At 36.4% G+C, this 26,172-nt stretch overlaps 1 protein-coding gene across 18 annotated transcripts in view; it reads left to right on the top strand.

Moving 5' to 3' along the window:
• The first annotated feature begins 423 nt into the window (after nucleotides 1-423).
• The window catches only part of ATE1 (arginyltransferase 1), a 256,370-nt gene continuing 230,621 nt past the window's right edge, over nucleotides 424-26,172 (top strand). For 6 of the 18 annotated variants that reach the window (XM_056803174.1, XM_007478890.3, XM_007478891.3 and 3 more), the window contains exons 1-5: nucleotides 1,411-3,601; nucleotides 12,168-12,231; nucleotides 14,154-14,216; nucleotides 19,052-19,155; nucleotides 21,301-21,558. In XM_056803174.1, coding sequence (XP_056659152.1) covers nucleotides 3,496-3,601; nucleotides 12,168-12,231; nucleotides 14,154-14,216; nucleotides 19,052-19,155; nucleotides 21,301-21,558 — 595 coding nt within the window. In that variant the 5' untranslated portion in view covers nucleotides 1,411-3,495. Of the gene's footprint in view, nucleotides 515-1,410; nucleotides 3,602-3,845; nucleotides 3,868-12,167; nucleotides 12,232-14,153; nucleotides 14,217-19,051; nucleotides 19,156-21,300; nucleotides 21,559-26,172 lie in introns of those variants that run through there. The other 12 variants (XM_007478887.3, XM_001376502.4, XM_007478892.3 and 9 more) reach the window with 5 other exon arrangements.

The raw sequence follows: 26,172 nt of genomic DNA on the forward strand, positions 1-26,172 counted from the left end.
ACAATACTAGTTGGCTTTTATATAGTATTATTGTTAGGAAGGACATGTATTATCTTATTTGATGTTTAAAAATACTCTCAAGAATTAGTACTTCACTATTTGCACCCCTTACAAAATTAAGGCTCAAAGAAAGAGTGATTGACTTGTCCATGGGGATCACAAAGCTGGTGTTAGGGGCAGGATTTGAACCTAGGTTTTTTTCTGATTATAAGTTTAGATCTCTTTTACAGTGGTGTCACAACTTAGAAAAGGGGAGGGCTAGATTCTAAAGTGAACAGGGGTAAAAATCATGCAGTCAGTCAAAATTACTCTTGAAATTCCTTTAAGTAATCCATAAAGGAGAGAACAATTATGTTTAAACAATTTAGTTGGAAAAGTGCTGGGTCTCTTTAAGAAGGCAGTCCATATCAAAGAATAGATGGGTTTGATGGTTGCTAAGGAAATAACTGAATGTAAATGTTGTTTTTCATTCTGCTCAATCAGAAGAGATATGAAAACTAGGCCTACTAAACAGGTAAAAGCTTAGGGTAGGAAAACTGTTATTTAAGGGAAAATGTTTTTTAAAAGGACTTCTTATCTAAACTATAGGGGGTGGATCACAGCAGCATATAACTCTATTTTTCCTACTTTACTTGAAGTTTAAAGAAAAGATACAAGGACATCAAAGAGGAGGGAGGGGTGATTTTAGCTAACCAGGAATTCTAGGAAGACCTATTAAGGATACTGTTTTGGTGTAAGTAGAAGGGATAGAAGATCCATGAGCATGATGAAGAGAAGATTCTAGAAGCATACTCTCATTAGTGATGTTCATCATATGACAGGCACTCAGAGTGAGATCAATTGAGGACTGAGAGGACAGCAGATTTACATCTCATATCAACTTAACTATGAGCACAAACTTATTGAATGGAAGGGTGAAATAAGTGTAATCAACACCATTTAAATTGTACATGTTTTAAAAAATCTCTTTTCCCCAGCATATAGTTCAATTTGGCAAGCTAAAATATTTGATATTAAAGTCACTTATGAAATGACTCCATATCCATTGGTCCTAAACATGTAATATCATACTTTTATAGAAAAAAAGTGATTGTTAAGATCTATGCCTACTGATTTAGTGTCTCATTATTCTATGGATATTACATAGTGTCTCAAATATTACTAAATATAGAGTTTGTTATTCAGTGAATATTTAATTGTAGAGTATTATGTTCAAGGAATGTGCTGTGGATGATACAAAGTTAAGAGTAGTGCTGTACTCACCTTTAAATTCTAATAGTGTCGTATTTCTATGTAAAACCCTTCCAGATCCTACCAAATGCAATTAAATTTCTTCCTATTCAAATCTCACAGCACTTTGGACTCCTTTTTTCACTTATATTCTAATATATTATTATTATTGTTAGTTGGGTACATCTTAGCTTTTATTAGAAAGCTCCCTGAAGGCAAGATATATTTTATTTCATCTTTATATTCCAATGCCCAGCAACCAATGGGTGCTTTACATTTACATTTATTGAGTTAAACTTAATTTGTTAAAGTGAATACAAAATGCAGTAAACAATGGCATGTACTTTCTTAGAAGGAAGTAATGGAAATGAATAGAGACAGAGATGGCATATTTAAGGTAGGATGTAAAAAACACTCAGATTTTCCAGGACAGTCTCAATTTAAAACATTCCATCCCTTCATTTCCATTAGACAGCTTTTAGAAAATTCTAATCTTTTGACAAGCAGTAACTAATCCTCAGTAAGTACTACAGTAAAAACATACAATTCCATCAAAGAATGAGAGCTTCCAAGATGTGGAGAATCACAGGCTCAAAGAACATTATTATTACTTTGTAAGTCTTTTCAAATATGTAGACCTGTGTGGTATGGGTTGGAGGTGGGGGGCTGTAGAGATATAGCTTTAGGTAGCAGGTGTGGACAGCTGTAATAATGATGGCAGTATTTGTGTCTTGACAGAAAAATTTGGTCTTCAATTTCACCGACACAGAAAATGCCAAGATGAAGTATTTCCCTCTACCAATGCATGTCCAGATCTTTTTACAATAGCTTCAGAGTTGCCTAGGATAAGGAGTGTTTTGACTAGCTTAACATCACCCAGTCCTGCTGGCCTGAAGCCCCATTATTCACCATGCAAAGACGTGTCCTTAAATTATATTTTAATGAGAACTGGGTATGGGAGAAAAGTAGAGATCTGGTTTAATGTTATCTTAAGATATTTGAGCAATGTAAGTTTATCTCAAATATTACATAAAGAAAATGTTGAAATTGTTCTTCACTTTTGGGTAGATATATTGCACCATGTGACTGACAAGTCATTTTCACTGATAACTGGTCGATCAAAAAAGTTCCAGCTTGACAACTTGAGCTGCAAAAATCTCTCAAAAAAAAAAAATCTAAACGAATTACCATGGAATTTGCCAAAAGATCAGGCTTAGGCAAAACAGATCCTTCAGAAATAAATGGAAAAAGTAACTACTCAAAAAGAGAATAACATGCTGAATTAATTTAGACCTCCCTCCTTCCCCTCCCCCCCCCCCCCCCGCATGCTCCCTCCTCTTTCTTACTGCTAATCTTCCAGCTAAAATCCCACCAGCCTCTACTCGCCATTAATTATGATTATCCTCATTTTACAGATAAGGAAACCGAAGCTCTTAAGGTCAGATCTTGTATGACCCACCAAGTTGATCAATCCTGGCTCTTTCTCCACCTTTTCCTAGAGGAGCCTCGTGCAAGGTGGGGGAGTTCCGCTCGGTTTTTCTCTGCTTAGCTTTTTCCACCAAGCAACAAGGGCCGCTAAACATGGCAGTTGCTCCATAAAACGTTAGAAGTGAAAGTAAAAGCTGAAGCTCACAGGCCAAGGCTTGGCTCCGCCCCGCTCTCGCCTGGGGCGGCTAGAGCCCCCTGAAACCAGGCTGCGGCTACTCCGGCTCGTTCCGTCCCAGCAGGGGGCGCCGTGGGGCTCCGTGCAGAGTCGCCCCCCGGCGGCGGGAGGAGGCCGCACTGTCCGACTGAGATTACAAGCCCGGCATGGCGTCCGTGGTGGAGTACAAGGGGCCTAAAGAGGGCTACCGCTGCGGCTACTGCGACTCCCCAGCGGGCAAAGTTTCCAGCGGTGAGTGTAGCCGCGCTGTCTCGGCCTAGCTTCCCTCCTTCCTCTCTCTTTTTCTCCCTCCCCCGGCTCGGTGTTTTTCCCGCGGCTCATTTTGCAATCCCAGCAGCTTCGCCGTCACTGAAGATGGCCGTTGTTCAAAGGGAGGACTAAAAAGAGTCCCGCGTAGTGCTTGCCAAATATGGCATGAGTGTCGTCATCCCACCCCGGCTGCCGCGGTCAGCCCCGGCGAGGCTTGTCCCTCGGGGGGACCGGTGGTTTTGCCCGCCTCCCCGCCCCGTCTCCGCCTGCCCCACCGCTCGCCGGCGCGGGGCATTGTGGGGTGTCAGCAGCAGCGGCTCGGAGCGGCTGGGTTTGGCCGCGGGGCTGGGAAGATGGCTGCGGCTCCCGGAACATCCCCGACTATCGTAGAATACTTCGAGGGCGAGGACTTCTACCACTGCGGCTACTGCAAAAACGAGACGGGCAGCCGCTCCAATGGTGAGGGAACCCAGCTGTCCAGGCCCGATTCTATGCCTGCCGGGCCCAGCCCTGCCTGGTCCGCGCGGTAACGGGAGGGGCCCAGGGGCGGGGCGGGGCGGGGGCGGGCAGAGCGAGGCCAGACTCGCTCCTGACTGGCTGCGGGCCGGTGGGGCGGACGCTCAGCTTTCCTCCGCGCGTGGGCTGTAGTCCCCAGAGTTTGTACCCTACCTCTCGAGCTTCCTTTTTTTTTTTTTGCCCCCAGGTGTTTGACTCTTCAGTTCCGAGTGAGACTGGGCTCCTTGAGGGCAGGGGCTGTCTTTAAGCCTTTCTTTGTATCCTCCGTGGCTGGCACATAATCGCACTCAATCAATGCTTGTTGACAGACTGACTTTTCACTGTATCATCAGTGGCTGGCGCATAGTAGGCGCTCAATAAATGCTTGTTGACTGACTGACAGACTCCTTGGGCACTCCGAAAGGAAGCGAGTCTAATGTGGTGACATAAGCCCTGGAGACCATGTGCTTTTAGTTTTATTTTCAGTGACTTAAAAAAGTATTCATCGCTTTCAGGCTGTTTCCGCCTCCTGTGTCTTTTTGAAATATTGCATAAAGTCAGAGTAGAAAGATCCTTCAGAGCCATCTTCTTTAAAGTGCTTGTTAATGTAATTATGATGATTTGGTCCAGTACACCATAGAAATAGGTTTGGGAAAGGGGGAATTAATTTGCCTGGGTTTACCTAGAGGAGGTAGCACTAGAAACAGTCATAGATTAAGACTTCCAAATTCCTTGTCCAGTGTTTGGTTATTCCCTTCCCCTCCCGCCCCCCCCCCCCTTCTCCCCTCCTCTCCCATTATATACTATTGCAGTTTATCGCTTTTAAAAATACATTTGAAAATTTTGTTTAGAAGAAAGATTAATTTCGTTTTCAGGTTGGCTTGAGAAAAGATAAAGAAGAGATTGACTGCTTAAGTGACTTTATTGTCTCACAAATTTCCCCTAAGAAAGAATACATATTCCTTGTCCTGCCTTTTGAGGACTTTAGTCTAGCTATTGAATACCTTTTAGGTCTTGTTTGACCCTACTTCCTTGCATCCTACCTTTGTTGCCAAACTGTACTAGTGAAAGAATTGAAGGAAGCCATCTAGAACTGAAAGAGCCATGCAGTCCAATTGCTTCATTATGCAAATGGAAGAACTGGGCTCCAGGAACCATAACTTAACTTGCTCAAGGTATCACACAATTTTCAGAGGCAAGATCTGAACCCAACTTCCTTTCATTCATGAGCTAATGCCCTTTCCCCTATACTGTTTCTCAGTTCTCATCTTTCTTTCACAGAACACTGCCATTCTGTCAAGTGATTCTATTATCTTGACTGGATCTTTCCCTCCATGTAGAATGATCCTTTTTCCATTCATTTTAAAAAATATGTTGAACCTTATTTTTGTACTTAGTATTTTGTTTTATAAATATTTATGGGCATATTTTGCCTATAAAACCTTGAGATTAGTAACTGTTCTACCAACCCTGTGATAAGTGGTACATACACAGTAAGAAGACACAATAATTTGTTTAATTAGTTGTTCAAAATGGATAGGTAATGAGTTTCCTGTTATTGGTAGTCTTCTAGCAAGTTAAGTCAACAAGCATTTATTGAGTGCTTAGCTTCATTCCTGATACTATGTTAAGGGGTTACAAAGTAAAAAACAGTTTCTGATCTCTAGAAGTGGGACCTTAAGTGAGAGAAATCAAAACAACAATGTGCCAGCAAGAAGAAAGGTTATATTGAAGATGATATCAGAAGGTACTAAGATTAAGGAAGGCAAGGAAAAGCTTGTAGGAAGTGGATTTTAACTGAGACTTGAAGCAAGCCAGGGAAGCTAGGAGTTGGATCACAGAGTGTGAGGAAAGGAATAAGGTTTGAAAAGCCCATAAAGGTAGAAAGGTGCCAGGTTATGACAGGTCTTAGTATTTCATATTAGAGGATAATAGAATGCCACTTGAGTTTATTGACTGGTGGAGAATAGGGTGACATAATCAGACCTATACTTTAGGAAGATAAGTTTGACAGCTAAGTAGAGAATGAATTGGAATGGGGAGGCACCTAAGCCTGGGAGTCTAACCACAAGACTTTTGTACTGTCCACGTGTGAGGTTATGAGGACCAGTACCAGGTTGGTAGCAGTGTCAGAGGTGAGAAGGGGCAGTATCATACTAATGATAGATAGTGCAAAGGTAGAAGCAATAAGAATTGACAGTTGATAGGATGGTGAATGTGAGAGAGTGAGGAGTCCAGGATGACTCCCTTAGATATCTAGCTTGGGTTACTGGGAAGATGGTGATGCCCTCATGAGTAATTTAGAAGTTTGAGAGAAGACAGGGTTGGGGGGTAGAAGATAATGAGTTCATTTTTGGATATGTTGACTTTAAAACTGCTGTAATACATTCAGTGCAGGATATCTAGTAGGCAATTAGAGATGTGAAACTGGAGGTCAGAGCTGAACAAATGGATATTAGAGTCATTTGCACAGAGATGATAATTGAATCCGTGAGCTCTGATGATATTCCCAGCTGAATATAGCATAGAGAAAAGAGGGTCCAGGAATGAGCCTTGGAACACAACTGTGCTTTATAGATGTAACCTGGATAAAGGTTCAGCAAAGAAGACTGAGATTGATTAGACAAGTAGGAGGAAAAACAGAAGAAAACAGCATCATGAAAACCTAGAAAGAAGGGAGTACAAATGTGGTGTTCTAGAATAAATGCATGCTTTTGGTAGAAGTTGTACTATATAATCTTTGAACAAACACTAAGATTTTCAGGTGGTAGGATGAAGACTTGGAAGTATTTAGTATGTTGTACAAATGAGCTTGGGCAAGTTAATATCTGGGAACCTCAGTTTCCTCATTGATAAAATGAAGGGAGTTGGATTAGATGACATTTTCTTTCACCTCTAGGTCTATGATCCTGTAACTGAGGTTGACTTTACAATGTTATCCTTTCATTCAACAAACATATATTACACACCTACTGATTACTATTCAGTGACAAACATGAAATAAAGCTTGCCCTAAGGAGCTTACATTTTGTTAGGTGAAAGTAGCACAAACACAACTAAATATAAAACACAAAATAATTTGTGGAGTGTGGGGAAGGTAACAATGTGGAAAGGATCAGAGGAGATCTTATGTGGAGGTGGCATTGAACTGAGCCTTGTGAAGAAAAACCAGGGATTCTGGGAGATAGAAGTGAGGAGAGAGTATGTTCCGATCACTTAATAAGCACCAGGTCTTTACTATATGCCTTGCATCATTTAGGCACTGGGGAGACAATGCTCACTAGGGAACTTAAATTCTACATGTTCATTACGTTTGCAGGCAAGGAAATAATGTTGGATATTGGAGTCCTGAGGTCAGTAACAATTGGAGAGAGGTCAGGAAAAGCCTCTTGAAGGAGGGAAAGGAGCATTTGAATTGAGATTTGAAGGAACCTAGTGGGATTTAAGAGGTAGAGATGAGGGAGATTATTCCAAGATGGAAGAAACCTAGTATAAAGGTCTAGAGACAGGATGAGGGTTACCATATAAAAGGAACAACTTGTGAACTAATTTGGCTAGAGTTCATTTTGTTCCAGGGCAAGTAATGTGCAATCAGCATGAAAAGATTATCTGCAAGCCAGATTATGATTATTAAATTTGTATTTTATCCCAAGGATAATGTGAATTCTCTGAAGCTTCTTAAACAAGGTGGTGAAATAATATCAGTTTGGCAGATGTGTGAAGACTGAACTGAGTAAGAGAATCTGATCCTGTGCAAGACTGCTAATGGGAAGGTTGCTGCCTGACCCTGACCTGCCTAGGTTGGTCATGGTTATAAATAGAGATGTGAGGAGGCATGAAGGCCTCTTATGCAAAGGTCCAGAGATGGGAAATGGAATAACAACAATGATGCCTTTTTGGCTTCAGTGAGGAATGGGTAGAAAGGTAGCTGGAGACAAGATTGTGAAGAGCTTTAAATACCAAAGAGAACAATTGGTATTTTATTTTAGAGACAAATGGGAACTCTAGTGCTGTTTCTCCTACTGCCACTGCTCTGTGCATCACAGATTTAGAACTGTAAGGGAATTTAATCATCATCTGTTCCAGTGCTGTCATTTTAAAGATTTGGAAACTGAGGCTTGTAGAGGTTAGATGAGTTAATGAAGGTTAGTTACAAAGTTGTGAGACGCAGAGCCAGGATTAAAACTTGGGTCCTTGAACTACAAATCCAATTCTCTTCACTGCATGACACTCTTTGCCTGCACTTCATAATTACTTCTATAAACCACTGACTGAGTCAATCTTTATAAAAATCGTTTTATGCATTATTTGACTGTTTAAAATCCTTTATTGGCTCTCCATTTCCTGTATGGATGAAATCCATACTCCTAAACTGTCTTCCCTGCAGAGTTCTGAAGTCTCAAACAAGGGTCATACAACAGAATCACAGAAAAGTTTTATATCAGAAATGCAAAAAAGCATGGGAATACTTTGGAACTGATACAGATTAAATGAAACAGAACTATCAAAACTTTATGTCCAGTAACACATCCATTTTGAAAAAGAACATAGGAAAGAACAGCAAACTAAAATTGATAACTGCATAGTTATGACTGAGTTTGACCCCTGGATTGAAAAAATATGCAGCCCATCCCACCATTGTGGAGGACTATTCAGATCCCATCCATGTGTTAGTTTTGTAGGATTTTTTTCCCCTCTATTTTAAAATTTTTGTTACATGAGATAAATTGCTGGATAGAGGAATATATTTGGAAATAAATACATGATTTAAAAATAAAAGACAACAGTAAACATAACAAAATATTTTTTAAAAGAAATGTTGCTAGGGTTTATCTGTAATATTATTACACCTTGTCTCTGTTAAAAAATTGGTCCTATAACCTTTAGGGAAGCTTCTAATTACAGTCATAGAACTTATAAGTTGCCTGGGGAAAGGAAACAGAAGGAAGTACTTCCTTCCCCATTCTGTAGCTTCTTTTCCACTAATCATTGAACTGTTGATAGGCATATTCTCATCAGGGAGAAACCCAGAGGTAAGCTAGCACCAGCAGTATACCTGGGCCCTTCCTGAACCCTGGAACTTTACCTGCATTTCCTTAGGACTCTTCAAACAACCAAATTTCTCAAAAAGCCACCTGTTTATTGCTAGCCTTAGTTTGTATTGTTAGGAGTCACTATTCTCACTTCTCAGGAGCCCTTTTAACTAACCTGCCAGTCCTAGATGCTGCTAGTAATGATGCAAAATGCAGCATACCTTTTGCTTTCTCCATTGTGTTCTTCTCAGTTCTCAAAAAGATTGGCATTTGTTAAGTATTTTGTATAGCTACAAAGCACAGACATGGACAAATACATATAGAAGCTACTTGAAAAAATGAGCTAAGAACAGAGGCCATCATATTGTTATCATTATTTTTTGGCATATTTCACCATAAAAAGGAATTAGATTAAGTATTGCTTTAAATATATGGAATAAGAGTATAGATAGTACTTATTGTCATATGGGGTCTATAGGTAGTATATTCTACATGTCAGTAAAAATGTATTCACTGATTAATCTATTTTGAAGTCTTTTCCAAAATTCAATTATTAACCATGGACTTTTTTTATCTCAGTTAGTCTTGAAAGCTCATGTAGATGAATCACTTTCAGAAAATACTGATTTGAGTTTGATTATAGCTTGGAATATGGAATCTTGCAGCATAGAGGAGCCTCTTGCAAAGGTTCCTAGTTCATTGGTACTTAGCACATGCCACCTTGAATGAAATAAAGCCTGTAGAATGAATGAAAAAAAAAATTAGGTATTTACCATGTGTGAAACACTCTGCTAAATGCTAGGAATATAAATTTAAATGTGTGATAGCCCCTGAGAATTCAGCTTTCGGATGGATGGAGAAGCTCAGAAGTCCTAAAGATGCAGAAGTGGGGTAGTTGACAAGGCTCAGGGGTCTTTTAAGAGTACATAGTAAGTTAGATGACCCTGTCATAGGGTCTTAAAGACATAGATTCAGGAAAGAAGGTAAGGCCCAGAAGATTGTAGGACAGTGCCAGGGCAAATAATAAGGATTAAATGGCCTCCTTTTTACTGGTGTTATGATTAAAATTCTCTGGAGACTATATTAATATATAATTATTAGTAAAAGTTGGAGTAAGAGAAAGCGATGGTATAAGTTTAAAAATTAACATACAATAACTCCAAGTATTATGTATTATAAAGTTTATTATCTAACAAAATGGAACCATGTGACTAACTTTTTCTACCTGATCAAAAAAGAATGTGTCCATAGGAAGATGGAGATTTAGACCAAGAACTCCACCCAGTTTATCTCCTGTCTACATCAGCATGTACTGACTGGAAGTTAGTGGGCTCCTGGGAATCATAGTTTTTAGGGTAACAGATTTCTAATTACACAATAGTCACATAATCACCTGGCCACACCTACCTAGTCTGAGTTTACTGTGCTTGCCTCCATTCCCTAACCAAAAGTGGAAGAGCCTGTAGACCCGTGTTTACATGGTAAGGATGGTAAGGTGTGTGGGAAGGGACTGCGTGATTCCCCCTGTCCACTATGCCTGAGACATTTTTCACATGCCCCACTGCCAAATGCAAGCACTTCCTCCCTCTGCTGTCTAGGGTAATGTGGGGGAGGGGGCGGCTCACAGGCAGCTTGAAAGTGTAGTTTGGGCATGTGATCTTGAAATATTTGTCAGCATTGCTCTAGTCTAAGAGAAAGCTGCTTCCTCTAACCCTCTCTTAAAACCCCTGGTGTTGTCATTCCTTCTGAGTCTTTCTGGTTGGACAGACTTGACCTCAGTCTGGGTCAGAGGCTAGTTTTCTGGTTGCCAGAAGTCACATAGGACAAGGAGCCGGCTTCTTCCAGGTGCCAGAGAGCCTCTGGGCCCCTGGAGTTGTACCAGAGTATGCATACATGTCCAATCAAAGGGAGCTGATACCAACCAAAGTGGGTTTTCAGAACTTTCCTTTTTTAAAAAGAGGTATAATTTATATTAAATTTACACACTCCCTCCTCTGATTTACTTTGTGAGATTAACATGTTAGTTTCCCCAATGAACCATCCCCATATATAATATCTATACATTTCAGGACTGTCTTATCAGTGTGTATAAACATTTCATGGCGGGTCTAACTACATTTTGGGTATTTCTTAACATATTAAAAAATGATCATTTGGTGCATTAAGGAACCATTAGGGGGCATTCCCCTTCTTTGGCACAAGGATTTTTAAGAATCAAGATTAAAAAAACACGGAAAGAACAAAAATGGATGGTGGGCCCAATCTCCATGATTCAGTTCATTATATCCAAAGGCTCACTCAGAGCTTCATGATGCAGTGTTTGATTTCTGGGGACATCTTCTATTGATAATATCTTTTTAGTCTGTCTGGAATCATGATGATCATTATAGCATCTTCTCTAGGATATCTGCTTTCCTGGTCCAGTTGACTGGCAATATCTTTTCCTAAAATTGTTTTAAAAAGATCTTAGTCTATGGATCTTTAGGATAGCTTCACACTGGAAAGATTAACCTCCTGTTTAGAATGATATGAATAACCATGTCAGCTTTAAAGGCTTGAATCCTAGTAGAGGGACCTGTTTGCTACTTCTGGGAAATATAGAATAGGCATGAGGATAGCAGGGGAATGGGAATTGTGGCATATTTTCCATAACAATAGGTTGGGGAAAATCATTTGGGGCAGGGAGAGAAGGTAGGAGAGCAGTTGGTAAGAATGTTATGGGAAGGGTACCTTGTAGCACTTGCTCTGCCAGTAGGCAATGCCCCAATGGATTCTGTACAGCCTAGGGTAAGAAAGTGGGGGAGCAAGGAGGAAGGGGCTTTCCTGCTGGCAAGCCGGCAAGGGAATGAGAGAAAGAAAGCCAAGTAGAACTTCTGTATGTCAGAACATTGTATTTCTGGGAAACCTGTTTGGCTGATAGACTTTCTTTATATGTTCCCTATGCTGTGTTATTATAAACAAGCTTTAGGGACAGCATTTATCAGAGGGCCCTAGGCAGTTCTAAGACTTCCACAATGCCATTGACTTTTCTTTTGTGTTAGAGATTGTAGAACCTTGACCTGTTGTACCTAAAACATTCCAAAGGTGAATAATAGCATATTTGCCTTGGTGTTTCTCATTCAAACATGGGAATGGCTAACCTAGGCATTTTTAAAAAAATGGAAGAGAATCAGATGAGGTACCTTTTTCAAGATGAGTCAGAGATGAATTCTTGCTGAAGCTAACTCCTCAAGGGGCTGTTTTGTTTTGTCTTTATGTCTATAACTCTTAGCACTGTGCGTGGCATATTAATAAAAGTTGATTTATTCATGTATTAGGTAATATTATGAAAATTAATACCAATGGGTGAAGTCCTCGGATAAAATGTAGTTTCCAGGACAAAACATTTGTTTTGCTACTGATGTTTATTTTCATAATTAAAAATTAAAATTTGTACTTATTTTAAAATGTTGAATCCGTTAGAATTATTAACTTTGACTTTTATTTGTTGATAACAGGTATGTGGGCACATTCAATGACAGTTCAAGATTACCAAGATCTTATAGACCGTGGATGGCGAAGGTAAAACTACCTAATACAGACACTTTCTAGCCCCATGGGTTTTTCATGGAATTTATATTTATTACATTACAATTACATTACATGACATTACAGTTTACATTATTACAAATATAAACTTTCCTAGGAGATGAATTATATTGTCTAGTTTTGGTCAGTCCAAAAGAGCAGATGCATCTGTAGAGAGATGGAGGGGAGGAGGGTTTTGTATAGAAAGTTCCACATATAGTGGCTGAGGTTGTTTTTCTTAATTTACAAGTCAGTTCAGTGGGAGTGGTATTGTAGAAATTAACTGTGACATAAAGACAAGACTAATAAAATCTTAAAAATCAAGACAGGGATTAGACCTCTGATATTAGTAGCAAAGGGAACTCCTTGGTGAGGAAAGTCTAGGATGGGTTGACTTCTGTGTAATATAAAGTAAGCCTTAGCTATTTTGAGTACTGAGAGATTAAAGGATTTGCCCAGGATTACCCAGCCAAGGAATGTCAAAGATAAGATTTAAAATCAGGTCTTCCTGTCTTGTTGGCAACTTCTGTATCTGTTTGTAACACCCTGTTGCTTTTCCAAAATGTTTTTAAAGCCTTTTTTGCATTTAAGTTAATTGTGGCAAAAGTAGTAGTATGATTAAATGTTGTGTTTAGAGTATTTAGTATTATGTTTAAGTAATGAAACAATCTCTGATGGGTAGGGTATTGTACTAATTGTTACGATCACCTGTGTTCTTATCTCAAATTAAAGTTTTTGTGATATTGGCTGGACAAATAACTCCTGTCTGTAAAGTGGATGTATTATTGGGAGGGTCAAATGAACTAAAGAATATAAAAGCACTTAAAAAGTTAGATGCTATCATTCTTACTACTGCTACCTTTTTAGCTTAAAATTTAATTGCTGTTCATACTTTTAAAATCTTTTACATCTCGCAATTTTGAATATCTTTAATTTCTCATCTTGGCTTGCAAATTGTATTGAATTTTATTCAACTAGACTTAACAGTTAAGTTATATTGCTATTACTTATTTGTAGACTTTGGTATGAAGTGATTAAACTTTGGATCTGTCCATTTTAGTTTAATCGAGACATCAGAAAGGCTTGATTATAAAGCCTTCTTGTGGCATTGAACCTGAAGATATAATTATAATAGTTCTTCTGCCCATCAGCTTTTTATATTTACTTTTTATATATACTATAAAAACTTGCCCTTTCTGTAGTATATATTTTTTGTCATGGATTTTAATTGCTTTTTATCTTACAGCATATGGTTTGTGATTTTCATGATATAGTTACATGGAGACCCAAATTGGTGATAAAAGGAGTTCTGAACTTAACCAAGTTGGGGAGAACCTCACCAGAGCTTTTACTACCAAGAACCTAGGGCCATGTCCACACTCTGATGATTCATCATAGTTGGATTTTATTGGAAGATTTTTTCATCACAATATTCAGCCTAAATTTAATTTATATCATTCTTTTTTTAAAAGCCCTTACCTTTTGTCTTGGAATCAATACTGTATATTGGGTCACACAGCTGGGAAGTGTCTGAGGTCAAATTTGAACCTAAGACCTCCTGTCTCTAGGCCTGACTCTCAATCCACTGAGCCACCCAGCTGGCCCAATTTATATCATTCTTAATGAAATCCTAGGTTCAAACTCAGGCCTGTATCTTTTCACTAGCCATAGAGATGATGATGTGCCCTTTTGGAGTCAGTACTTTCATTGCATGCCTTTATATTGAAGAGTTTGAAGAAAAGAAATAGTTTTGATTTATACATTTATCAAGAGATGAAAAAATGTTTAATTGAGGAAGGGCAATTAAAAGTAAAGTTTTCTGTATTAGTGATTAGATTTTTACTTTGAGAAATATTTTAATCTTCTGTGTATAGGAAAAAGTCTGAGAAATTAACAAGAATATTTTGTTATTTTAGAAGTGGGAAGTATGTATACAAACCTGTTATGAATCAAACATGTTGTCCTCAGTACACCATAAGGTAAGGCCTTTGTTTTGCAAATACTCTTTCAAGCACAGTATTAATAGAAATAGTGGAGCTCTGGTATGAAAGTTGCATTCTTTGAGTCTAGTCCTGATGAAATCTTTGCCTTGTATGTTTTTATTATTGTTATTCATTCATTTCAGTTCTGTCTCATTCTTCCTGACCCCATTTGGGCTTTTCTTGACAAAGATACTGGAATGGTTTGCCATTTCCTTCTCCAGTTCATTTTACAGATGAAACTGAAGCAAATACATTGAGTGACTTGCTCAGGGTCACATAGGTAGGAAGTATCTAAAACCAGATTTGAATTCAGGAAATGAGTCTCCCTGTCTCTAGAGCTGGATCTCTGTCCACTGCTACACCTCACTGTCCTTTACCTTCTATGTTCTGTGAGTTTCTTGAGGATGAGGAATATTTATGCTTTTCATTGTATTTCAGGCATTTTGTACAGGGACTAGCAATTAGTTATCTCTTAATAAAACCCCGTTGACTGACTGATGGACTGACTAGCATATAAGAAGAAGAATTTCATTGTAATATTGAGAGTTATACTTAATTTTGCTTTTTCTTCATCTCTTATATTAGCACGCATCAGAGTATCACAGAATTTCATAATTGGAGAGGACCTCAGTAGCCTTTTAGTACAATGCAAAAGAAATCTCTACTATAACAGACTTAATTAGTGGTCTTCCAGCTACTGCTAACATACATCAGTTTGGGGCTACTTCTCATACTTCCTCAGGCAGTCCATTTCATTTTTGCATAGCTCTCATTGTTAGAAGCTTTTCCAAACATCAAGCTTAAAATCACCTCTTTGCATTTTTCCACTTCTAATTTTGCCACCTTTGGACAGATAGAACAAGTTCAATCCTTCTTTGACATGGTTAATCTTACATGGGATAGTCTAAACTAGATAGTTTTGTTGAAAAGCTTCTTTAAAAAGAAGAATTTTCTACAACCAGTTCAATCCAATAAGCATTTATTGAGTATATGCCATCTGCCAAACATTGTATTATGCAATTGGGGATAAAAATATGGAAAACTCCATATCTTTTAGGAGCTTACATTTTACTGCAGGAAAAGTGACATATACATAGACAAGTATAAACAACATTTATATAGAAAGTACAGAGTAATTTTAGGCGAGGGAGAAGAGCACTAATAATTGGGAAAGGAAATGATTGTTCTAGAGGATGGTGAGTACCTTGAGCTTTTTTTTTTTTTTAAACCTTTTACCTTCTGCCTTAGAGAATCAATCCTATGAATTGGTTCAAAGGCAGAAGAGTGGTAAGGGCTAGGCAATGGGCGTTTAAGTGACTTGCCCAGAGTCACACAGCTGGGAAGTGTGTGAATCCAGATTTGAACTCAGGACTTCCCATCTCTAGGCCTGGCTCTCAATCCACTGAGCTACCCAGCTGTCTCCAGTGGTGTGACTTTTAAAAACATTTATTTTTGAAAATTAGCATAAAATGAGCATTTCTTTAGATATAGAAAAGGAGAAGAAAAAGGAGATTGTACATAGAATTTCAAATATCTATTATGGAATCTTGTTTTCTTTTTACATATATAATAAATTCTCAATGTTACTTTCCACCTGTGTTGACTTTCGGTATTTCTTTCTGGCCTTTATATTTTTTCTTCTGCTTTACAAAAATATTTCAATGACCTTCTTTTCTTTATTTTCCTTTTTTTGACAACCTTGTCTCTAGTTCTCAATGGCTGTGTTTGAAAATATGTGTCTTATTCTTCATCTTAAGTCTATTACCTCTCAGTTAGGAGGTGGGTGTAGCATGCTTCTTCATTAGTCTTCTGGGATCCTTATTGATCATTGGTTTGATTAGAGTTCTTAAGTCTTAAAAAATTATTTTTCTTTACAATGTTACCATATAAATTATTTTCCTGATTTTACTCATTTCACTGTACATCAACTCATTATTCTTTCCAGGCATCTCTGAAACCATCCCTTCATTTTTTATGGTTCAATAATACTCCAATGCATTTTATTTTCCATCATTTTTTTTTACTATTACCCAGTTGGTGGGCACTCCCTAGCTTCTAGTTCTTTGGAATAACAAAAGCCTGAGCTATTCTTCCAAGGAAGAAAGGAATTGTGTTAAGAAGAAGTAAACAGCTATATTTCTAAGATTGTAGCCTTTTAGAGCCAATTTAATAGAATCATTGCTGGTTTTAAAAACAGTATTTATAATTAGTAATTGTATTTGAATATGGTTTAAAGTATTTTTATATTCATATAGAATTTAACATTTGTTTTCTTAGTGAAATACTCTGAAATTTTCTTGCTTTTAATTTTTTAAAATGAAATTTTACTTTATTTTCAAAGATCAACCTTCATTCCCTCTCATCTTTCCCTGTGCACAATGCATGTGTGCATGCGTGAACACGCATGTGAGTGTGCACACTCACATGCACATTGAGAAAACAAAAACAAACCCTTTTAAAACATTTATAGTTAAAACAAATTTTTTCATTGACCATGTCTAAAAATAGTCTCAATCTGCACTTTTAGTCCATTATCTCTTTATTAAGTTGTAGACTCTGTTTGATCATGAGTCCTCAGAAATTGTAGTTGATCAGCTTTCTTTTCTTTTTTTTAAATGTTCTAATCAACCAAGAACTGCCTTCTTACCTTTTCTGCCCCCACTGTTTAGAGAAAGAGGAAAAACAAATGACATCACAAACATAAAGTCAATTAAAACTAATTTTCTCATTGGATATGTCCTAAAAATATTAGTTTCATTTACCTTTCTATAAGGAAGTGGGTGACATATTTTATAATTAGTTCTCTGGAATCCTAGTTGTTCATGTACACTGATAAGAATTTAGCATGTGAATATTCTGTTACAATTATTTACCATACCATGTTCATATTATTCCTAGTTTATGGAGACCTCCTCAGATTCCCATTGTTTGCCACCTCAAAAAGAGCTATAACTATGTTTGCACATCCTTCGAATTTGTTTTGCTTAAGAATAATTCCTTCCTTAATATATCTTCATTCTGATTCTTCCTACCTCCCTTTTCCTCTTCTCCTATTATTTCTTTATTGAGTGAAATGTATTTCTTTGCCCAACTGTGTGTGTGTTTATGTGTTCTTCTTTCTTTTGATCATTTTACCATTATTCATTTATGTTACCTTTTTGTATTTCTGTTCCTTTTTGTGTTTGGACTTCTGAGTTTCTCTGTAGTTTTGATCTTTTTTCATTAGGAATACTTGGAAATTCTCTGTTTCAATATAGGCAGTTTTTCTTCTCTGTGGCATTATGTTCAGTGTTGTGAGTAGTTTTTTCTTCGACATGAACCCATATTCTTTGCCTTCTGGAATATCATATTCCAGTTTCTCTGCTACTTTATTGTGATGGCTGATGAATCTTATTAGATCTTGATTTTGGTTCTTCAGGACTTGAATTATTCCTTTCTTTTTACCCTATTTTTTCTTTGACCTAGAAACTCTGAATTTTGTCTCTGATATTCTTGGGAGTTTCCATTTTTGGGGTTTATTTCAGGAGGTAACCTGTGGATTCTTTCTTTTTCTGCTTTGCCCTCTAGTTCTAAGAGATCTGGGCAATTTTCTTCTTGAAATATGTTATCGAGGCTCTTTCTCTGGTCACCCATGTTCAGATAGTCCAGTTGATTCTTAAAATTTTTTTCTCTTTTGTCTGTTTTCCAGGTCACTTATTTTTGTGATGGTATACTTTACATTTTCATCCTTTTTTTAGCCTTTTGACTTCGTTTTAGTATTTCTTGTTGCCTCATGCAATTCTTGGTTTCTGTTTGGTCCATTCTAATTTTCAGGAGATTTGTTCCATAGGCAAGGTTTTGTGCATCTTGTACCAAGCTGTTAATTCCTTTTCCATTTCTTTCTCTCATATCTTTCATTTATCTTCTAATTTATTCCTCAATTGTTCCTATTCTATTCATGAAAAAAATTTTATAACTTAAAAAAAACTCTTGCTTCATCTCTTCCAAGCTATGTTTTAATTTGAGGCTCTTTCTCTGTTTGTTCTAAATGTATCTCTGCCACCATCATAACTCATTATGGGAAAATTCTTTTTTATTTTCTAATTTTGGATTTTGTATTTGAGCTAAGCTATTCACACTGGAGGGAATTTCTGAGGTAGTCTTAATAGCTGCTTTCTTGGAATATTGAATATTGTGTTAAACTAGGGTCCTAGATACAGATTAGAGACCATAAGCTTTCATTGCTTCCAGAGTACTAGGGCAAAGTCTGAATGCTTTGTCCCTAGTCTGAGCCTGGAAAGTTAAACTAATATTTTCTGGGGGAGGAAGCCGTATTTTGTTTAATAGTTTCTTAAGTAACAATAGTTTTTTTATTCTGATCAGTAATATTTGGAAAGCTTTTTGCCAAATATTATGCTGTTTAATAATATAAAGTTAAATCAACATATCTTATTAAAGGAATGTTAAAATAGGAAAATATTTTGCATTTAGCATGTATCATAACATTTTCTAAAGTGGCTAGTTATAATGCTTTATTTTACATTTAGCTTTGTGGACTAGAACCCAATTTTTTTTTCTTTTTCTTTTTCTTTTTTAACAAACTTCTTACACTAATTTAAATAAAACCTTATTGTTCATATGGGAACATATCTACAAATTATGTAACAAAGTAAAATTGATTATATTATGGAATCTAAATAGCTACTTGATAGGCTGACATTAGGTATCTTCATAAGAATTTCTCAATATTCAGAGGTAGATATAACTAACTGGCTGGATGATTTAGGTACTGAGAACAAATTACATTAGTTTGAAATTTAAGTATAATTTCTAAACTTATCTTGCTTTCTTAGATGCCGACCTTTACATTTCCAGCCATCAAAATCTCATAAGAAAGTTTTAAAGAAAATGTTGAAGTTTTTGTCTAAAGGAGAATTTCCTAAAGGGAATATTACAGGTAAGATTGAATGTAGTTCTAAACAGATATTTGTTTTTGTTTTTGTAACTATAAATCATTTTATCTGTCTTAAGGATATTTAGGTGATCTTAATTATTCAGAATGATAGAAGAAAGATGTAATTATTCTTTTTAAACTGAGGTGCAAATAAATTAAATAATTTTGTTTGATTCATATCCATCTAAGTGAACCACTGTCAGCACTTATAGCTTCCATGTAGTTGTCTTTCCTTTGGGCTTTATTAAGATTCCTTAATTCTTCTAAGATAAGAGTAGTTAGAATAACTTTTCACATAGGATTATACACAATATCCAGGTTCACTGGGTTTATTTTCCCCACGCTTTTTTATTTGTTTTTGTTTTGATTTTTAAAAGCATTCATTATTTCTCTTTCCTGTTGCACCTATACAACTATTGAACAATTAAAAAAGAGAAAAATAACCCTAAGATAGATATTTATGGGCCAGCAAAACAAATTCCCACAGTGGTCATGCTAAAAAATGTGTGTCTCATTTTGCATTTTTAAGCCCATATCCACCCAGAGAGGAGGTGGGTGACATCTTTTATCTTTAGTCATCTGTACTTTATTATTATATCCATTAGAGTTCTAATATCTACAATGTTTTTCTTTATAATATCATTGTACAAATTGATCTATTAATTCTGATCATTTCATATTGTGTTAGTTCATAGAGTTCTTCCCAGTTTCCTTTCCAGCTTTAAAATGGGAAGTTCCTATAATACTATTTATAGTAGACCTTAGAGAATTCAGGAAACTTTAGAACTACTATTGAATTATGGTCCAATCATAACATGGATAAAATAGCCTTTTTTGGTTAAACATCATTTATAATAAATAAGAGATGGGGAGAGCATTGTGCAATGAAAAAATGAATAATTTTTATTACATTAAATTTAAGGTTTTATACAAATAAAGGTAGTGTAACAAAGATTAGAAGGAAAACAGAAAACTGTGGAAAATTTTTATAGACAGTTTCTCTGATAGAGGTCTCATATCTAAAATAGAAAGAGAACTTTGTAAAATTTATAAGACTAAGAGCAACCCCCTAATTGATAAATGGGCAAAAGGTGTGAACAGTATTTGACTAGAGAAATCAAAGACAGATATAGTTACATGAAAAATGCTCTAAATCACTACTGATTAAAGAAATGCAAATCAAAATGATTCTGAGATATCTCACAACTATTAGATTGGCCAAAATGATAAAAGGGCAAAGTGACAAATGTTGGAGGGGATGCAGGAAAAATGAAGTCATTAATAAATACACTGTTGGTGGAATTGTGAACTGAACCAACCATTTTGGAGAGCAATTTAGAACTCTCCTGAGAGAGTTATAACAATTGTTTTTGTACCCTTAGCCATAGCAATACCAATGCTGATGATCAGATTAATAAAAAAAAAGGAAAGACCTACCTACCCAAAATAATGAAGAGTGAAATGAATAGAACCAAGAGATTATTATTTATAGTTATAGAATTAAAAATTTGAAGAATGACTTGTGAATGTCTACCTCCAGAGAATAAACTGACAAATAGGAATATAAAAGACATTATTATATATACATATCTTTTTGTTGGGTGATGTCTTCTGTGGTGTGGGAAGAGGAAGGAAGGAATTGAGATACCTGGGAATAAATTCTATTAAAAATGCTCCTATCTCATTTATTATATGATCTCCTTGGGAAAAATGTATTCTAAATTCTAAATAATTGATTCACTAATGAACTTTTTATAATGCATACTATATATAAACCGATCATTATCTTTGCTTATGTAGTGGTCAGTGAATTGGGAGAAAAGAGCCCTTGTTTCAAGTTGAATTCTTTCTTTAGCTTTTTAACTGCGAAAATCACTTAACCTCTGAGACTAGTTTCTTCATTTATAAAATGAGGGAGATTGGATTAAATGATCTCTAATGTTCTTTCTAGTTCTAACATTTTATTATTCAAAATTCATTTTTTTTACTAAATTTAGAAATTGCCATTATTTTGAGTGGGTTTAAGAGTGATCAGTTTGTATATGACATATTCACATGATAAGAAAATACTTTTCTTCTCAAGTTTAGATATCTTAAGTTACTGAATTTACTCACTGAAGTTTCCCTCCTCCCTCCCCCAATTTGTAGAAGAGCCTATGGATTCTCAAATGGATGATGCTGCTGTGGATGATTTTGCTCTAAAAAGCAAGTTGGACATACAGTCTGATCATAGACCCTTTGATGAAGATCACAACAAAGTTGTAGAGAGTGAAGTGAAGGAGAAAGAAGAAGACTTGGGTGCTAAGGAAACTAAAGAATTAAGTCAATCATATACTAAAAAAGAGAAACTGGGGTCTGGTGAGCCATCAAGTTCTGTTAAAGTTGTTCCTACAGTTCCCAATCCAGGTACTGACCATTGGGGTCTTGCCATCTTGAATAAATGCTTTTCTCCTTGCTGTAGTCACTATGGTCACTAAACAGCAACTTAAGCTAGTAGTTTAATTACCAGTATTCTTTTGTATGCAATAAAACCCTGACATATTACATCTCATCAATAAGTAGATATGATGGATTGTCAATCAAAATATCTCTCCTCATTCCTAGTATTGAAAAAAGCTAGAAACCACTTCCTTGAGCAACTGTTTTGTAACTATTAATAAGCAATTATTAATTCCTTTTCTACATCAATTGCACTCAGGAAACCCTGTCTCAGTAATCAGGATTAAGGCTCATATGATAGCAATAACCTTCTGTTTGGCTTCCCTGCTTCTATTCTCTCTCCTGTCTGTTTTGTTCTCTAGAAGTTGCCACAATAATCTTCCTAAAGCAAAGTTCAGACTATACTGCTTTCCTCCTCAAGAAGTCTTAGTAGTTCCCTTTTGTCTGTAGGATAAAATTCAAATTCTTCAGCTTGGCATATAGAGATCTTCTCAGTGTAAACTCCAGATTACCTTCCTAAACTTACTTTAATCACTTCCCGTTCATGCCTTACCATTCCCTACACTTGGCTTTCTAATCACTTACTTCTGTACCTTTGTATACGTTGTCCAATATCTTTGGAATCCACTCCCTTCTTACCTCTGCCTCTTGGAACCCTTCACTTTCTTCAGGGTTCATCTCACATGCCATCTCTCATGGGAAGCCTTTCTTGATGCCTCAAGTTGTTCTATAGGGTTGTATTTGTAAAATATGATGTAAGCTTTCTGAGGTCAGGAGAGCTTTTTTATGTGTCTAGAACTTAATAGTGTTTTGTATAGAATAGCTTTTCATAAATATTTGATAAATTGAATTGAACTCTGGAACTTCAAATTTGTGAGAAAATTGTGAGCAACATGTTGTCTCTTTATCCAAGTAGCCCTGTCTTGTTCTTCCCTCCATAGAAGCTGATTATTCCAAATCTCTCTTCTTTACTGAATAGATGTGGAATTGATGTTTGGGGGTTAGAGAAGAGGATGGATTCTAATCCATAGCAGTAGGTCTCAGCAGGAGAAAGCCAGTAGTTAGGCCAATTTTTGATGCACTTTGAAGAAGAGAAAGGGGCACTGGGGAGCTTACTGAGTGGAAAGTATTCTCCAGTATTTATTCTTTCAAGAGGCTTGTTCACCTCCTATGTGTCCTTATCCAACCTCCTTTTCTTATCTGTACTCCAAGTACATATATCCTGCTGCTGTTGTCACTACCTAAATTCATGGGATCTCTCATTCTAGGATACTTGCCAACATTTGGCGGGGAAGGGATGAGAAATTTCTTTCTATACCAAATGAATGAGAGGTAGATTTGTTTCTTTTGTCCCAAGTCAAAAGCCTCAGAGTGTTTTCTCATAGAAACATTATTGCTACATGGATATCAACGCCAATGTAGGTTTTAAAATACTATTAGGTGTCCAGTCTGAGTTTATCTTTTTTCTACTTATGAAATAAAATCTTTCTGTGCCTTAGAAGACTACGACTTTGACTGACTGGCAGAAAAGAACCTTTTACCTCATGGCTAAGATTCTGGTCTTGACCATTTCTGAATTAGGCTGGTGAGATACATTTGACCCAGAAACCTTTCTAACTTGGTAATGTTCTCTGCTGGCATAGTTTTCAGTAACCCCATCATGCCATGATGATGAATGGGGAGGATGATTTAATATGTAAATGATTAAATATGTTATTAAATTAAATTAAATTAAATATGTAAATGAGGATGATATTATATGTAAATATACTTTTTTGGCTTGGTCTGAAAACTTAATAACTACCATTTAAATTGTTTCTGTTGGAAATTGCTTTCTGAGATCCATACAGCCATCTTACAAATCATTTTTTTGAACACAATCCAGTGTGTAAGTTTAGACTGTTTATATTTAGTGGATATGTCAGAAATTTAGGTCATCCTAAGGCAATGTAATCATATTCTTCAAGTTTAACTGTACTAAAAAAATTCCAGATTGAAATGCTTAACATATAAGCACATATTTTCTAAGATAATGTTGTTTATGTAAAAATTTGGGTAAACAAATGACCAATAAATGGTGCTTTCAGAATTAATTCAAACTAAACAGAGCAGCTTCTATAAAATTTTAATTTCTAGTTTCTTATTTATAATAACATAATTTAAAGTATTGGATAAGAAATGTAAAGGTTATGTTTTTCATTTCTAATTTGAATATTACATATTAGAACTTGAACAATTTTTCATTTTAATGTCTCCCCCAGAATTTGATTTCTAAAATTTCCTTAGCATAGAAATTGAAATTTGATTAGCATTTCTTTCACTAGTATAACAAGAGTAGTCTAGAAGCATTTTCTGACTGAAGAAATTTTTTCCCAATTGGACTAATATATCATACAACTTTTTTATGGATTAAAATTTATTTTACAATTTAAAAATCTTTAATTTTTCTCTAAAAGTTCAACATTTCACTTTTAGCAGACAAATACATTTTCCAGGGTGGTAAGTCTTATTTTAACAATTTAGTCCTAGAGAAATTGTAACTAGACTTTTCCTGAATAAGCTCACTTTTTTTTTTCAATTTAAACATTTTATTTGGTCATTTTCAAACAATATTCCTTGGAAACAAAGATCCTTTTCTTCCCCCCCCCCCCCTCCCCTAGCCAACGCATGATTCCACTGGGTATCACATGTGTCCTTGATTCAAACCCATTTCCATGTTGTTGGTATTTGTATTAGGGTGTTCATTTAGAGTCTCTCCTCATTCATGTCCCTTCCACCCCTGCAGTCAAGCAGTTGCTTTGCTTGTGGATAGTGTTTTTTTCTCCTGGATCCCTGCAGAATGTTCAGGGACATTGTATTGACACTAATGGAGGAGTCCATTATATTCGATTGTACCACAGTGTTTCGGTCTCTGTGTATAATGTTTTCCTGGTTCTGCTCCTTGCGCTCTGCATGACTTCCTGGAGGTTGTTCCAGTCTCCATGGAATTCCTCCACTTTATTATTCCTTTTAGCACAATAGTATTCCATCACCAACATATACCACAATTTGTTCAGCCATTCCCCAGTTGGAGGTCATCCCCTCATTTTCCAATTTTTGGCTACCACAGAGAGCACAGCTATGAATATTCTTGTACAAGTCTTTTTCCTTATTATCTCTTTGGGGTACAAGCTCAGCAGTGCTATGGCTGGATCATAGGGCAGGCAGTCTTTTATCGCCCTTTGGGCATAGTTCCAAATTGCCCTCCAGAATGGTTGGATCAATTCACAACCCCACCAGCAGTGAATTAGTGTCCCTACTTTGCCACATCCCCTCCAGCATTCATTACTTTCCTTTGCTGTCATATTAGCCAATCTGCTAGGTGTGAGTTGATACCTCAGAGTTGTTTTGATTTGCATCTCTCTGATGATAAGAGATTTAGAGCACTTTTTCATGTGCTTATTAATAGTATTGATTTCTTTGGCTGAAAACTGTCTGTTCATGTCCCTTGCCCATTTATCAATTGGAGAATGGCTTGATTTTTTGTACAATTGATTTAGTTCTTTATAAATTTGAGTAATTAGACCTTTGTCAGAGGATTTTGTTATGAAAATTGTTTCCCAATTTGTTGCTTCCCTTCTCAATTTGGTTACATTGGTTTGGTTTGTACAAAAACTTTTTAATTTGATGTACTCGAAATTGTTTATTTTATATTTTGTGACTCTTTCTAAGTCTTGCTTGGTTTTTAAGTCTTTCCCTTCCCACAGATCTGACATGTATATTATTCTGTGTTCACCTAATTTACTTATAGTTTCCTTCTTTATGTTCAAGTCATTCACCCATTTTGAGTTTATCTTGGTGTAGGATGTGAGGTGTTGATCCAGACCTAATCTCTCCCACACTGTCTTTCAGTTTTCCCAGAAGTTTTTGTCAAATAGTGGGTTTTTGTCCCAGAAGCTGGGCTCTTTGGGTTTGTCATATACTGTCTTACTGGGATCACTTACCCCAAGTCTATTCCACTGATCCTCCTTTCTGTCTTTTAGCCAGTTCCAAATTGTTTTGATGACCACTGCTTTATAATAGAGTTTGAGATCTGGGACTGCAAGGCCACCTTCCTTTGTATTTTTTTTTTCATTATTTCCCTGGATATCCTTGACCCTTTGCTCTTCCAAATGAACTTTGTTATGGTTTTTTCTAAGTCAGTAAAAAATTTTTTTGGAAGTTCAATGGGTATAGCAGTAATAGATAAATAAGCTTGGGTAGGATGGTCATTTTTATTATATTGGCTCATCCTACCCATGAGCAGTTAATATTTTTCCAATTGCTCAAGTCTAGTTTTAGTTGCGTGGAGAGTGTTTTGTAGTTGTGTTCATATAATTCCTGTATTTGTCTCGGGAGATAGATTCCTAAGTATTTTATTTTGTCTAAGGTGATTTTGAATGGGATTTCTCTTTCTAATTCTTGCCGCTGAGCTGTGTTGGAAATATATAGAAATGCTGATGACTTATGCGGGTTTATTTTGTAACCTGCAACTTTGTTAAAGTTGTTGATTAATTCTACTAGCTTTTTGGTTGATTCTCTAGGATTCTTTAAGTAGACCAT

Source organism: Monodelphis domestica, chromosome 1 (genome assembly GCF_027887165.1).
Source record: "Monodelphis domestica isolate mMonDom1 chromosome 1, mMonDom1.pri, whole genome shotgun sequence".
Lineage (NCBI taxonomy): Eukaryota > Metazoa > Chordata > Mammalia > Didelphimorphia > Didelphidae > Monodelphis > Monodelphis domestica.